The following is a 16,811-nucleotide window of genomic DNA, read 5'->3' on the forward strand; positions in this document are numbered from 1 at the left end:
TCCTTAATTAGGGCCTTAGTGGAGGAGAGATTTGTCTAGGAATCCTTTCATCACCCTTTTGTACAGAACTGCCAAAATCGAGTTGTACATTTCGGAAATTAACAGGGCAGACCTGTATTATGTAGTAGCAGTCAATTTGTTATGGTAGACTTCACTAATTTCCTGGATTCGACTTCTTCCTTTGTAAACGTCACTGCATTCATACTGTTTTATGAACAAATTTTAGTAGACTTTGTGATCCCTTAAACATGGTTCCATGTGGTCTGGACTGATACAGGTTTGATTTCTGGCATTGATAAGTGGGCACAAATAAAAAAGGCACTACGATTTCTCTGTCATTTGATAAGCAAGCACTAATTGGGAATTCTCTGCATACTGGGACAGTGTACAAGAAGAGATACCGTACAGTACATGAAGTCAAATGGTATCCTCTCTCTCTCTCTCTCTGTATGTGTACTTATACATATGTATGTGTTGTGTTGCAGTGTGCCATTCATATACGTTGTAGGTCATCATAGTTGGAGTGATGTGCAGGCGAAGGCTAGCAGTTTAGAAGGATGCATATCGTTGTGATAGGTTGAGCTTCTTGTCTTTGTATGACGCTCTCTGGTGTGTCACTTCGAGGTTTCTCTTTTGTATTGTTATTTTTAATGATATGAAAACTCATCTTTTTGCCGATAAAAAAAATTTAATAGGGTGAAGGTAATAAACTGGAAAGGAAAATTTATATAATTTGAAATAGGTCTTCATTAACTTGAAAGATTTGGAAACGTTTACATCGTTGTAGGTTTATATTCTAAGAAGTACTCCCTCCGTCCCAAAAAGAATGACAATTTTTGAAATCCGTGTCATTTTTCATCACTTATATCTTTCAATCTATAATATTTTTCATAAGTTTGAAAACTTTGTATAATAGAATTAATCGAGAACTATCAAACAAGATCCATATTGCATATTTTTTGAGATCCATATTGAAAGATATAAGGAGTTGAAATTGACACGGATATCAAAAATTGACATCCAATTTGGGACGGAGGGAGTATTTTTTTTATCGGATGGTTATATTCTTATCAGAAAGTACGATCGAACGGCTGTATATGCTATTATGTCTTGACATTTTCAACAAAAACCGCTCTGTTTTATAATATAGATGTAACGAATATTTCTTGGAATCCCGAAAGCCCACGACAGGACTCGAACCCTGGCCTCCCACATGTGGATTCAGGAGTCAGGAATAAGAATAACTTATGAAACTGCTTGTGGACTAACCCCGCGGCTCCGCTAATGTATACAATATTGAAAAGAGAAAAAAAAAAAAAAGAGTTTGGTTACTACTTTCTCGTCAATCGGTTGGATAGGCTCTTATAAATATTCTCACTGGCTCCAAGAAATGAATATACCAATAGCCTAGGGGTTTTTTTCTCTCACACTGTAGCTACTAGAGTTTCTCCCCAAGTCGTTAAAGACCAAGAATTCCATTGGTAACACCCACCCCCCCCCCCCCCCCCCCCCCCCCCCCCCCTTGCTCTCTCTCTCTCTCCATGAGTTGTTAACGCGACACGGATTTGTGAAGGTGAAGACAGGTAGTGTAGAAGAAGGATGCATATCCATCGGGCCATGGGGTCGTCTACGGGGGGAACCATGGGCTTACAAAGCCAACGGACGTATAATGCGAATAATTGTTTGCCATGGAGTTGTCATCGATTCCCTATTGTTCCAAGCTGAAAGCTCCAATGGTCTCACACTAGAATCTTCTGGTAAATTTGGCGGCCCCGGTGGACATCTAAGCGACAAGGTTGGTACGTCGAGTTCTATTTCGTTTTGATAGATCGTTAAACTATTTCGGTTTGTTTTGATAGCATCGGACTTTTAAAACATGTGAGACTCTTTGTTTTTGTTTTTTTGCTATAATCGATTTGGAAAAGACTCCGGTGCACACTCCCATCACGAATATTCATGGCTCTTTTTATGGATTTTTGTGGTTCTTGATGTAAATTTTGGTGGCTTGTTTTATTTTTTGATGTACGGTACACGTCACGAATCTCGTGGCTCTGTACAAATGTTTGTGGTCCAATTAAGATGAATTTTTGTGGTTGTTTATTAGCATAAATTTTTACGGTGTTGATTACAAATTTCTTTGGCTCAAAATACAAAGTGCATACCAAACAATTAAAAGTAGGTGTTTACCCTAGGGATCCGGATAATTCAACCTTACAACACATATACAGTATACTTGTAATTTGTTGGTTTTTATTTTTATTTTTTGAGAAGATGCTTGTTACTTTGGATTTTAAAACATTGAATTCACAGGTTTGCATTGATGACCCTGATGAGCATCTCACAGCCATAAAAATGACATTTGGAGAGTTCGAAGGACAACCAGTCATCCAGTCACTCAGTTTTCGTACTAATCTGAACAAATATGGGCCATACGGTTCGAAATACGGAACTTCTGTCTCCATTCCAATCGAAAGTGGAGTCATCTGCGGATTCCATGGACGTGCTGGGAATTACCTTAATGCAATTGGTATTTATGTCGCATCGAAAATCAGGAATTTTCGGAGCGACATAGATACCAATTTTTCTAAAGGTCAAGAATCTGCGCTAGCACATCTAAAGGTAAAAAAATTGTGTTCCAACTTTCTGGGTTAATGACGCATTGAATCGTTGCACTTAACCAAAACTGTTACTAATTTTGACTCCTTCACTTTGATCAACTGTTCTAATTTTGGGGTGTACCGGACACCCCTTACAATCAAGGACAGAGCTATTGTGGGGCCGGAGGGAGCTCGCTGTCCCACCCACTTTTTGTTTATTTTTATAAACAAGTATTAAATATTATTTTGAGTATAATTACTTAGTATACTACTAATGTATTGCAATTTATGATCTAAATGAGGTTAATGTCAAATAATTTTATATTAACCTATGAAAGTATTTTGGAATACTCTCATAAACAAGTAATAAGCACATGTGTGTTTTAGTTATTCAATGAAAAAATAAGATAATTTGGCATATTTTTGTCACATTGGACTCGAAATTATCAACTTGTATATTATAGGATACTAGAATGCAAAAGACATTAACAGAGAGTGTACTCTTTGAATAAAAACTTATTTCTTTGTTCGCCCCTCTCGAGTCAAAATCCTGGCTCCGACGTCACTGCAGATAATGACTCTAAATTTGACAGTATATAAGAGGTTAAGGCCAGATGAGGATTCTCTCATCTGTTACACTTAAAGTTGGAGTGTCATCCTCGTTTACATAATTACATATATCGCATGTATGATACCGACTTATATTGCATAACTACTCAGTGTACTTACGTGAACTTTCCTCTTCAACTAGTCAAGTGCAATTTCATGATAACTAACTTACTAAAACAATCAAATACTTCTCATAGCAGAGTACTCCGAGTTCCATGAATCTGTTTGTGCAAAGAGATCCGGGACCATGGGGAGCCCAACGCGGAAGGCATTGGGATGATGGTGTTTTCCTAGGGATAAAGCAAGTCCTTCTTGAAACAGGACATGTAGGAATGACAGGACATAGGTTGGTTCAGGGAATACAGTTTGAATACGAGCAAAGAGATGGGAAGTCCTTTACGTCACCATGGCATGGCAAAAGGCATGGCCAACCTTTCGGGGATTGCTTGCACAAAGTATGTTAACATTTGCTTTTTCATACAAATAACGAGAGACACACAGATACCGGGCACATATTTCGTATATCGTGTATCAATGTGTTTCAAGTTCCGATCTATTTCGAATGGCCAATCATTGGGTTTTCCACCACTTCGAATCGAGCATTATGCATGCACTTCTGAATTAGAGTTATTTTAACTTCTGTTTTAACGCGGTTGCAGATTGAATTGGATTCTGCTGCGGGTGAGGTAATTGTGGCAATTGAAGGGTTCTATGGGCCAGTAAAAGGCACAGATGGGTTTGAGGTCATAACGTCAATGACCATATACACAGACAGAAGAAAGTATGGTCCGTTTGGTGAAAATGAGACAGGTACACATTTCTCTTCAACACCATCTGGTGGGAAGGCCATTGGCTTCTTTGGAAGAAGTGGCACCTATTTAAATGCAATAGGAGTTCACATGGACTACTCGTGAAGCTTCATTTGTTAACTTTTGTGAATGATATGGTAAAAACGCTTACGTTTTTCCGCTTTTTGTTTCTGGAAACATGGTCGATTTTATTTGGACATAATCTCCCCCTATGGTTTGAGTTGGGTTTTCCCTTATGGGTCCTCTACTACACATCTATGACCAGTTGACTCTATATCCGAACTCATTTTCATCAGTCCACTTCGCATTGTGTTTTATTTGAGCCTGCAATATGCATGCGCTCGATTGTTCAGTGAGATCTCTTGTAATACCCCTCCAGGCTTTCAATGGATTTTTTTCGTGTTTAAATAAAAACTATCACTCATTGCTCTAAGAATTCAAATCAATTGGGGTAGGCATAAATTTCAATACAACGACCAGGCTTTGAATGGGTTTTTTCTTGTTTTATATTTGAGACAACTACATTTCCTGTTGACAGAGCTATTTGAGCTCCCAGCCTTTGATGCTATGTCTGGCATGGGATAAGAATAGGGGTTTAGATTGACCCATAAAACAGAGAGAGAGAGAGAGAGAGAGAGAGAGAGAGTGTGTGTGTGGTGAGTTGAGTTTGAGTTTGAGTGAACTCACTTGTAAAGCTTTCCCTTGTTTCGGTTACTTCCGTGGAGTACCCAAGTTTGGGGGAACCGCATACATTCTCCTGTGTTTGTATGTGCTTGTGTGTTTGGTTTGTTTCTAGGCATAACAGTTCTTGCAATGAAGTTTGATCTTATGGTAATGTTACAGACAGAGAGTCAAAGACGTTCCCACACATTAGACAATTTTTGAAACAGTTGTGTGCAGACTGGCGCGCAAACGGATACGTCCCTTTTCAAATCAATATTCCAGCGTCGACACCCAACCAAATAAAAAAAAGTTGGATGCAACAAGACATGGCCCCTTCTTTCCCATGTATTTTGAAAATTCTTACTCCCTCCGTCTCTAAGTAAGTGTCCGGCGCGTAAAACAAGGCTTTACAAAACATGCATGTTTTTTATTAAATTTTTTTTTCACAATCTAATAGAACTCATTGCTATCTATTGATTTGTGAAAAAAAATTGATTTTCTTAACGAAACAAATGCATTTTTTTAAAGGCCTAATTTTGTGCGCCAGACACTTATTTAGGGACGGAGGGAGTATTATTATAGCACCCGTAGGTTATTTCTCGCGGTTGAGAATCCATCCAGATGATGGTTCGAAAACCGGATTTTGCATTCCAGACCACCATTTCTAGTGTATTTCCGCCGTTAATTAGGAGAAGAGTAAATTCAAGTGAGCACAATGACTAGTTTAGGGCTTTTCTCGAAGCAAGGCACGGGATATTACTGGGTGTACCAATAACATGTCAAGCACAACTACTTTGAAGACATGCTCTGCTAAACTTAGAAATATTCCATCATTTAATGCATTATGTACTTATTTTTTGAATAAGTGCTTATTTTTGAATTAAAGACGATGTATTGTAAGACAATGACTTGTCTTGTAAAGCGAAAAATAATAACTTTAGCGGAACACGACCTTAGACCATGTTGGTTTTGGATCTCTAGACTCAACATTTTTCGTTGCGCATGGTCTTCGAAAAATTCTCTCCAATTATTGTTCTTATTTCTCTATTTATCTCTTTTCACTCATTACCTAAATTTTTTTTCTCAAAGTCTCAAATGAACATGGTTAATGTCGGTTTAAGTTCCGCAAAAAAAATGAAATCTTAAGAATATGAAGGGTAAAGAGAAAATTCCAGCTTGATGCTTAGCTCCGTAAAAGTACCGTCTATAGTGCTCACTGCTCGCCATTATTCATTACTTGCGTTGGTAACCATTTGGTGTAAAAGTTCAAACTCTACGTTTGCATCGCAGGCTTCCTTATGAAACTGATTCTTAATTAGTGTGATTGATATTCTCGACAACAATAAAGACGATAACAATCAGTGGCAGACCCAGCATAGGAGAGGCACATACGCATCATATTTTTCAATATATTTTTTCACGGTCGATCAAACACAAATATGACAACAATAAAGACGACAACAATCAGTGGCAGACCCAGCATAGGAGAGGCACATACGCATCATATTTTTCAATATATTTTTTCACTGTCGATCAAACACAAATATGACGTTAATTACACACTTACATGATAGTCAAAGAATTTGCATATTAGTATACCATGGCTCATCAAAAGCGTATACCGTTGAGACAGAATTTAATCGCGCGCTTTAACGATTTTGTCGAAACCAACCCTTCCCGCATGCACAGCAGGCTAGACGAAGAGAATCACAACGGACTTGCTGTCACATTAATCACACACCAAATCAGGTCTTACAGTCCGGATGTTAATGAAATTTTTTTGAGAAAATATTACTCTTTTCCAGAAAAATTTCATTTAAGTCTAAACCATTCAAAGTCGAAACAGACGACTGAGATTGTGCGAAACCGTGAATAAGTTTCTCTCCTAATTTTATACTCAAAGCCAACGAGAATCGAAAAGCCACTGGCTAGCTAGTTCCCAACTCCCCATTTCTTTTAAATATTCACTGGCACCACTAATGAAGAGTATAAAGTAATAGATTTCCTTCCCAAAGACCCCAAGAATTCCAATGGTAACCTCTCTCTCTCTCTCTCTCTCTCTCTCTCTCTCTCTCTCTCTCTCTCTCTCTCCTATGAGTTCTCAAACGCGACACTGATTTTGTGCAGGTGAAGATAACTAGCGCAGAAGGACTCATATCCATGGGCCCATGGGGCGGGCCACAGGGTGAACCATGGGCGTACAAACCCGATGGCTGTATAACCGAAATAATTGTTCGCCACGGAGGGGCCATCGACTCAGTGTTATTCAAAAGTGAAAACTGCGATGGCCTCCCTCCCTCTTGAACCTTCTCAGAAATTTGGCGGTCGCGGTGGAAACCGGACCGATAAGGTTAGCAAGCATGATTCGGAACTCGCAATGACCGTGGCCGTCTTAGCTTTACAATCAAGATTTTAAATAGTTACCGATACATATTTGTGAAAATTTTCATCATACCCATGCGGATGTCGAAGGCCTCGCTATTTCTGTTTTCTAAAGTCCCATTTTCAAGATTAATTCGAATGCCTTGCAGAATATGGTGTTTAAAAGTGTAGTCTCTCTGATCAAAACGTCGAAAGGCACATGCTGCATGCATGCTCACTTTAGTGCACGAACCAATAAAATGCATTTTAGTACTCCATCCGTCCCATTTTTATTGTTCATTTTTGAATTACGTGCTATTTTTAAATTGCTTGTATCTTTCAATCTATAATGTTTTTTATAATTTTGAAAACTTTGTATTATAGAACTAATCGAGATCTATCAAACGAGATTCATATTACGTATTTTTCAAAATTCACACTAAAAGATATAGACAAAAGATATAAAATAGACAAACAAAATAATGAACAATAAAAATGAGACGGATGGAGTACCTTTTGGTCCCTCCTATGAGTTTATGTGGGCATGCAAAGTGTTTGCATCCATGTATCGTTTTTTGGCCAAAACAGAGTCATTTTGGGCACTTGGTAGTGCCTCCGGATCCATATGGTTGCATGTGCCTATCTTTTTTCAAAAAGTATTACCTCCGTCCCAAAATATTTGTCCGGTCCGCAAAACGAGGACTCAAAAATAATGGATTTCTTTCAAGAAAAAATTCAAATTTTTTTCATAAATTATTTAAAAGAATTCATCGATATCTAGTGAATTGTTTTAAAAAATTTGAATTTTTTTGCAAAAATTGTATTATTTTACGTACTCATTTTGCGGACTGGACAAATATTATGGGACGTAGGGAGTAATAGCAATGGTTTACTTATATTTCACTTCTGTACATTGAAAGGAAAAATTATTTTGAAAATTCGATTCAGAATAAACCTTAGAAGATTTTTGAAATTCGAAAAACTTCAATTTTTATATTGATACAATTGTTGATCAATAAAGTATTTTTGCTCCATGTTGATGAATGATTTCTCTACATAGCCGTCGGTACCTATATCTTTACTGATGATACACTGACTCTTCACTTTCAGTTGTAGTTAACTCCTTAGAGCATCTTCATCGTACGCTTCAAAAAGTATTTGTTAAGGGCATGTTATATGACAAGAAGTAATAAAGCGGACTCGACTTCACGTATTTTTCGTTGGAGACTGAGTGAGTCCTATATTGAAAATGTTCACGTATTCAAGTTCCACATATTTGTGGTGTTGCTTAAACAAGAAAAGAAAAAAATTTGAAAAAGACAAGTACATGTGGTGCTATTGTGTATATATAAGATCACGGCTGCATTTCGGAGGGGCTTTCCCTCTTGAACAAGCCGGTGGTGATCTCACTTTCAAAAGAGAGCTCAACGCAGCGGTATACACATAGCTGGTTATTGGATATATCGATGATCGATCACCTTTGCTACGTCATTTGATTTGTAAGTCTTGGCTGTCGTAGTTCAAAGTGAAATCATGACCCAAGTGAGATTTTATTCCAACTGAAATTGCGGAGTGTAATTTTCCTAATTTAACACTTTAACTTCTTGCATTCTAAGAGATTGACGTGGTGATCAAGACTTAGGATTTGGTTGACCCATGTTTGACTCTCATTGTCTACAGCTTTTGGTGGGATTAGTCAAAGCTACGCTTAAATTGACCCAGGAAATTTTGCACTACCCAAAAAAAATATAGCTTCTTGCATTGATGTCCATGAACTAATGGTGATCGATATACTTCAAATGTTAACAGATCAATATGATAAGCTCCATGGAACTGTTTGTGCCACGAGATCCAGGGCCTTGGGGTGCCTCAGGTGGAAAGCATTGGGACGATGGTGTTTTCTCGGCGATTAAGAAAGTCCATCTGAATATTGCTGGGCAGTATACGGGGTTTACTGCTATAACAGCAGTGCAGTTCCAATACAAAGAAAGCAGATTTGAAGTGTTTCCTGTTACCGTGGCATGGCAGCAATGACTCTCCATCACAAACTGTACAGTACGCGATTTGCTTCTGTTTACTTTAAAGTTTTTGCAATTTCAACGAATAGTTACGTTGTACCTCGTAGTAGTGTAATAATTTTGAGTACCATGTGATGGGTATATACAGAGTCGGTCCCAAATGATGGCATGTGGTGTCACACGTGCTCCCACTCCAATCAGTTTTTTTTTTTACTTGTTTGTTTGTGTTGAATATTGTGTGCAGATTGAATTGGACTCCCCGAGTGAGGTAATTGTTGGCGTTAATTGAAGGGTTTTACGGGCCACTGATGGAGTGGAAAAATGGCTTTGAGGCCTTGACATCCATCACCTTCTACACAAACAAGCAAAAGTATGGTCCCTATGGAAATGAGATTGGCAGGCTATTTCTCCACAAAAAATGTTAAAATCAAATTGGCTTGGAATGCGAGGGCGTGCCAGGACAAGTCTGTCCGAATTGCTTTTAAGGCCTTCGTGCCTCAAAGTCTAACTTCTATCGAGTGATCGTGCTCGGCCTAAAGGGTAAGGTCTCGTGATGATCCGTTGGTTGCCTTGTCGGGCTAAGGACTTGAAGTATTTCCCACTCATTGCTAGAATAATGGAAAGAAAGACAATGCAGTAAAAAAGGATCAAACGAACTCCATTAATCGATTCAATGAAGCTTGGGTACAAGAAATGTGATAAAACTTTAACTACTTTGAAGTGAATACATGTAATGTTTGAAAGAAATGGGAATATAGGTGCATAAGCTGTAAGCTTTTGAGGTCGTGGACCTCTGCCAAGGCTTCAAAAACTGAGAATTATAGGAGGCACAGGCCTTGAGCTGCTTCAAAATATTCCAATGCATGGCTGCCGAGTGGCCTTCTAGCAGAGGTCTAGGCTTGAGCAGCTTCAAAATGGTCCAATGAGGGGCTATTCTCTGAACAAAACGTGCCTTTCACTCCAAGAGGACGGCAAAGGCCTGAGAAACCTCTATTCTCTCTGCAAAAAGGATTTCTGTTCCAGGCCTTTGAGCTGCTTCAACACTCAAACTATTGTTTGAGTGGATTCCCTCCGGGCCCACCACTGCTGAAGACCAACATTCCTATCATTCCATTGGACCTTGTATCTCTCGTGGGCCTTCAAATCTTCTGAACCTGGTTCTTTTTGGAAGAAGAATCAAGAACCAGAAGCTCGGGCAAATCTGGGTGAGCTGCTTGTGAGCAGCTTGCCTAGGTCTATAAGAGTTATGCACTAGTATTTTCATGGGCTGCATGCGTGCCACCTGTTGCGTGCCTTGCATCATTTTAAAGAGCAGGGTCCCACTAGTTTAGACTTTGAGCTGTTTGTGAGCAGCTTCCCCAGACCTGTTTCAGCAAGAATATTCTAGGCCATTGAGCTGCTTGAGAGCAGCTTCCAGGCCTTTGAGCTGCTTGGGAGCAGCTTCTAGGCCTTTGAGCTGCTTGTGAGCAGTTTCAAGGCCTTTTCTTACTTATTCAAGGCTTTATACGGAGCTGCTAAAACGGCGGGTCCTTTTCGTACTTGGACCTGAACTTTATAGGTGAATAATGGGCTTTTGCCCGTTGTAAGCCTTCTAAGCTTAAGCCCGGTGAGAAATCCCAGGCCTTTACTGATTTGGGTTTGATCTCGAAGGCCTTGCCTTATAGTAGTGACATGCTTTTAGGTTTGGCCTGGACGGGACAAGTTGACTGATTCAGGCCTTGGGCCATTAACTGATTTGGACCTACTGAAGGGCCTCATCTTTTCTAAGAGTCGGGCCAAGCCTGATTTTTATTGGAGTGATGTTTCGGCCCAATACCACCGGCAACCGACTTTCAAATCCTTCCCAAGTCTGAAATTTTCCGCGAGGGCCGTCTTTGAACCGACCAATCGGCCTTCTGACTTTTTGGCCAAAAATAGGTGTAAACACAGGCACTTACTTTTCTTCAATGTGTTCCGGCGGCAAGGTGGTCGGCTTCTTCGGGAGGAGCGGCACTAATTTAAATGCCATCGGAGTTCACATGGAATATATTTGATGCTTTATTCTCTTCTGATTGTGTTTTTTCTAGTTGTCTCACTAGGTGCAAGTATGATCGATGTGATCGAATTTATGATTTTTCAACAGAAAGTGCTCCCTGCTATTTCATTTGTTGAGTTTGAAAAGATTTCTAGCATTTTGCAACATTTAACTGGCATGTGTTAAATCTTTCTTTTCTTCTAAGAAGTTGTTCAGGATAACATTAATTCATTGATATTTTGCAAAATGCTTTGCTCTATTGGAAATTAGAACCAGGCACATATTAATCTAGACCGACCATCTCCGAGAACAAAGTGTATGGATGTGAATTACTAGCTCGTAGCCATGTTGAAACGATTAATTTGTTCTAGTACGCAAAGCCCTTACGAAATCATTTCTAAAAATTGAACGGGTACCAACACTAGTCTGTCCAGAAACAACTGTAGTTCACCGATTCCACCGAATGCTCCTACCTCTTGGCAAAGTTCGTTCCCGGAAACAAATGTAGTTCACCGATTCCACCGAATGCTCCTACCTCTCAGCAAAGTTTAAATGAGTGGGGAGTTATGCTTCAGATGCTTCGCCATAATCCATCTCGGCATACTTTTTCCCGTCCCTCAATGTTTGTCCATGTTTGAAAGTCAATTAGCAAATTGTGTCAATTGTACTCATTTACACTTGTATTCAAAAATTGAATTAGTTGATTGAAGGGTAACCTTAGAAAGACAAGAATTGTACAAAGCAATCATGATGTTCCCTAAAAAATTTAGAAATCCGAAAAAGAAACTAACAAATACGGACAAAGGGAGACTTTAGAAAAATTGAACGGCTCCGATCCATAGCATGGAACTCCAAAATTAGTTTTTGTTTCACTTAACTTAAAGTAGGAAATTTTGTTCTTATTCAAAAAAAATTACATTAATTAGTTTTGAGCCAAACTTTTGTTGATTATTAATTTGTCTCGGCAAAAAGAATAAAAAAGGTAAAAAATAATAATTTTACCTAAATACTTTGGGAAATAACCACTTTTCAGCACACAAAAAAAAATCAAACTTAAAATTGGATATTTCCAAAAATATTTAGGTAAAAGTATTAAAAAAAATTACTTTTTCAATTTCTCATGTCGAGACGAATCAATAATCTATAAAAGTTTAGCACAAAACTAACGAATGCAAATTTTTTTTGAATAATGACAACTTTCTGAAAGTGCTAAAAGTTAAGAGGAACAGGTAGTTAGGGTGCATTCTTTGTAACTTTATTTTCTTCTTTGTTTTATATGTTTTGTTCATCTTTTTCAGAATTTTTGTTAAATTCCTATGATATTTTTTCGATTAATCATTCATATCGACGAGAGGAGTCTAAAAAATTTAAAATTATGACCGAAAGCAAAAAAAAAATTCACTAAAGACAAAAAAATACTATCAAACAGCTATTTTATTTTTCTAAAATGTCGTCTTATTTGAATTCTTTCAACATGGGTCAATAGACTCAATACTTTTATACTTTTCTCATTCGTGTCGCTGAGACAAACGATTAATCTTAAAAATTACAACAAAAAATTACAAAAAATTTTAAAATTTTAAAATTAAATTTCAAATGTATAAGTTAAAAAGAATGCAGCCTGATAATCCCACACAATCTTGTATATTGTTTCCCCGTTCGGCTAAATAAGTCATTTAGCTTATTTTTTTATCTTTATTCAAATTTTTTTGGCATTCGTTATTTTTTTTTTCGTCTTTATTCAAAAAAAATTGAATTCGATCGTAATTTTTTACTTTTTAGATTCTTCTTGTCATAACTAAGCAATAATCCCTAAAAAATTGACCAAAAACTAATAAATACTAAAAAAATTTGAATAAGGATAAAAATAAAATAAAAACCTATTAGCCGAATAGCCATGCCAATAGGGTTTTTTTTTTTTTTCCTAATCCACGATGGGCCTTGAGCTTATGGATATAAATTAATAAAAAAATTACTGGCACAGCGACTTTTCATTTTCCAATTAAGGAGAAATTATTCGGACGGATCCCTCTGCTACTGCAACGATTGCTGGATTGCTGGACTGCTGGTGCGTCTATCTCTCTCTCTTTCTCTCTTCTCTCTCTCTCTCTCTCTCTCTCTGTGTATTTGTTTGAGGTCACCAAAGATTTTAGAAATCTGGTTTGGGTTATTCGCTCTCTCTCTGATTCTTCTGTACAGCTTCCAGGTATTCGGAAAATTGCCTCAAACAATTATATTTTTTGTTTGCATGTTCTTCATCTTCATCTTTTCTTTACCAATCTTTTGCAAAGCTTAACCTAACCACCACATTACTTACTGACGTTTTGGTGAGTTAATGTCCAGGCCGGGTTGCGCTCACCTCGATTTATTATTTTGGGCTCTGAAATTAATGATCCGGCGAACCATCAGCTCAAGGTTTGGAATGTTTGCCCTGTTTCGTTTCGTCCATGGAGCCAGTTTTTGCGATTACATTTACTCTATCGTACCTTAGTTGTATTTACAAGAAAATACTCCATACCCTAGCAAAGAAGTTCTGACAAGGCCCAACACAAGGTCAAGTAGAAGTTCTTTCTTTTCTTTTCTCTTGTACTTTGCTGTTGGATAAACAGTGTTTGTTCCTTCTTCGTGCGCATAAATACATCTTTTTGGAACATGAATCTTGATTTCTTTAGTTCTTGGGCCTTTTTCTTACTTCTTAGACGTTTGTTTGCCATTCATCTAATTGTTTTACTGGGTATCCTAAATTTCCCGTTAGCCACATTCCATGCGACCTTTTATCAAGATCATAATTTCCATTCGTCTTTATTTTGGCAAAATAACAGGGAACAAATCCCAAACTTCAGGGGTATACCCTCACATATAAGGGTCATTATCTCCTGGACAATTTGGAACCCACTTGTGTTAATGGCACAAGTAACCAATATTTGAGCAAGAATTTGTTCAGGGCTTTGACTACCCAAGGGAAGAACGAGAACAATCCATACATGCTTATTTTTATAGTTTTTGTTCCATTTATGTCGTCTGATGCCTACTCGCAAAATAACCTCGTTAAAATTTCATCATCTCAATAAATGATCAATTAACGCTGTCTTGTATCTAAATAACGGGAAAAAAAAAAAAAAAACGCTGTCTTGTATCGAGAATCATCATTGGTCATACTAAGTCTTAGGTAATGAGCAATATGATGACACATCATGCATACACAAACTACAAATATCGCTGGTGAACATATTACAAATAGATACAATTCAAATAGATACCATTATAGTTGCAAATCAAAATAAAATGTCAAATAGTTACCTATCAAATCCTTAATTAGGGCCTCAGCGGAGGAGAGATTCGTCTTGGAATCCTTTCATCACCCTTTTCCATAGAACCACCAAAATCAAGTTGTACTTATCGGAAATGAACGGGGAAAACCTGTATTATGTAGTATCAGTCAATTTGTTATGGTTGACTTCATTAATTTCGTGGATTCGACTTCTTCCTTAATAAACGTCACTGGATGCATACTGTTTTATGAACAAATTTCAATACACTTGTGATCCCTTAAATATGGTTCCATGTGGTCTGGACTGATACAGGTTTGATTTCTGGCATTGATAAGTAGGCACCAATAAAAAAAGGCACTCTGATTTCTGTCATTTGATAAGCAAGCACTAGTTGGGAATTCTTTGCATACTGGGACAGTGTACTAGAAGAGATACCGTACAGTAAAGGAAGTCAAATGGTATCCTCTCTCTCTCTCTCTCTCTCTCTCTCTCTCTCTCTCTCTCTCTCTCTCTCTCTCTCTCTCTCTCTCTCTCTCTGCGTGTATGTGTACTTATACATATGTATGTCTGTATTGTGTTGCAGTGTGGCATTTATATACGTCGTAGGTCATCATAGTTGGAGTGATGTGCAGGCGAAGGCTAGCAGTATAGAAGGATGCATATCTATAGGGCCATGGGGACATCTAGAAGGCGAACCTTGGGCTTACAATCCTGAAGGTCGAATAAGGCAGATAACTGTATGCAATGGATCGGTTGTTGATTCCCTCTCCTTCCAAAGTGAAAGCTCCAATGGTGAGGTGGAATGGTCAGAAAAGTATGGTGGTCCAGGTGGCAGTCGTTGTGAGACGGTGAGCATTGCAACGTAAAAGATGGAAGTGTTCAAATTACTCGGAGTAGTCATAAGTTTTATCTTTTCACTTGATTAGGTGAACATTACCAGTCCTGCAGAGTATCTGACTGCGTTGAATATAACTTTCGGAAACTTCAAGGGCCAGGATGTTGTTACATCTATTTGTTTTCAAACAAATGTGAGACAATATGGACCTTTTGGTAACAAGAAGGGGTATTCGTTATCCATTCCGCTGGAGGGTGGAGCCGTCGTAGGTTTCCATGGCCATGCCGGTCAATACCTCAATGCCATCGGCATCTACGCAAAGCCACAAAGCACTTCAGGTGAAGAATATGAGGCAACCCAGACCCAGGTCACCTTCTTTCCTTATTTTCTCTTTTGACAATCACAAGCCATAACATGTATTCCTTGGTGGCTTGGTCTCAAATTTGTTCGTTTATTTCTACTACTTCAGACGTTTTAAAAACCCTGTCGTGTAATTTGTATTTTTTTAGGTGATTTTAAAAACTTCATTTGTTGGACTTGGACTGCTTGAGATCTTTCCATAAATTATTTGTTTACTCGAATGAACGGGCGTGATTGTCAAAGAGGTAATGTTAGTACATAATTTGCTTCACTTTGTACCTATATACTCCGTAACAGATTACCGATATCATGAAGCTGGCTGTGCCACGCGATACCGGACCTTGGGGTGGCTCAGGTGGAAAACACTGGGATGACGGTGTCTTTGCCACTGTAAAGCAAGTTGATGTGCACATAGAACAAGCCTTGAATGTCATACGTGCAGTACAGCTGAGATGCGAAAAGAGAGATGGGCAGCTTGTTGTGACACCAAGCCATGGTGGTCCTCGTGGTGATTTAATTAAGACGGTCAGTAGAGGAAATACCTGTTTTCCACTTGAAATGCTAGCAGTTTTGGTTAACTAGCATTATTGTACATAAATTTGCCTTCTCTTTGTGGGCAGATTAGAGTTGACGGAACAAGCGAGTTTTTAGTCAGCGTTGAAGGTTTCTACGGACCAGTTGAGGGGAAAAACGGCTGTGAGGCTATAAAATGCATTACCTTCTACTCTAACAAGCGAAGGTATGGCCCATATGGGGGAGAAGAGATCGGCACACACTTTAGTTCGGCTCAGTCTGTAGGAAAGATCGTTGGCTTCTTTGGGAGAGCCGGGTCCTATTTGAATGCCATAGGTGTTCACATGGAGTATTTTTAAAGGTTTCCTCCCGGGTTTTTGTTGTCTATTTAAGTTACTCCAGACTCACATTTGCTTTCCAAGTGAACTTTGATTGACTCTAGCCTTCTGATGTTTTTGTTTAATTATGGTAGTTGATGTGTTACTAGTTTGAAGTTTCTCCATTTTCTGCATATGACATATTTCTTCATTTATTTGTTAGTAGCTATACGTCGGAGGTGGTTTAAAATGCTTTAGGTGCACAAACGCCAATGGAATCGGAGTTTTGGAACTGGTCCAGCTCCTCCTCTCCAGTTCTTTACGTTGTGTTGGTTCTCTCTGTGGGGCACCCTGATACAATGAAACGTATCGATTGCCTAAGTGATTTTCTTTTGGTCAATACACTCGTAGTGGATTTTATATAACGCAGCTGCTCACCGGAA

General features: G+C 38.4%; 1 protein-coding gene across 1 annotated transcript; it reads left to right on the top strand.

The window, feature by feature from the left end:
- Positions 1 to 305: 305 nt before the first annotated feature.
- Positions 306 to 16,537, top strand: LOC131328282 (agglutinin-like; the record flags this gene model as incomplete). Its single annotated transcript, XM_058361247.1, has 6 exons — positions 306 to 424; positions 486 to 508; positions 14,950 to 15,191; positions 15,270 to 15,545; positions 15,836 to 16,063; positions 16,159 to 16,537. Coding segments are annotated over 6 exons (1,140 nt in total), but the record flags the coding sequence as incomplete, so codon positions are not given.
- Positions 16,538 to 16,811: the final 274 nt, after the last annotated feature.

This window comes from Rhododendron vialii, chromosome 6a (assembly GCF_030253575.1).
Source record: "Rhododendron vialii isolate Sample 1 chromosome 6a, ASM3025357v1".
In the NCBI taxonomy this organism is placed as follows: Eukaryota; Viridiplantae; Streptophyta; class Magnoliopsida; order Ericales; family Ericaceae; genus Rhododendron; species Rhododendron vialii.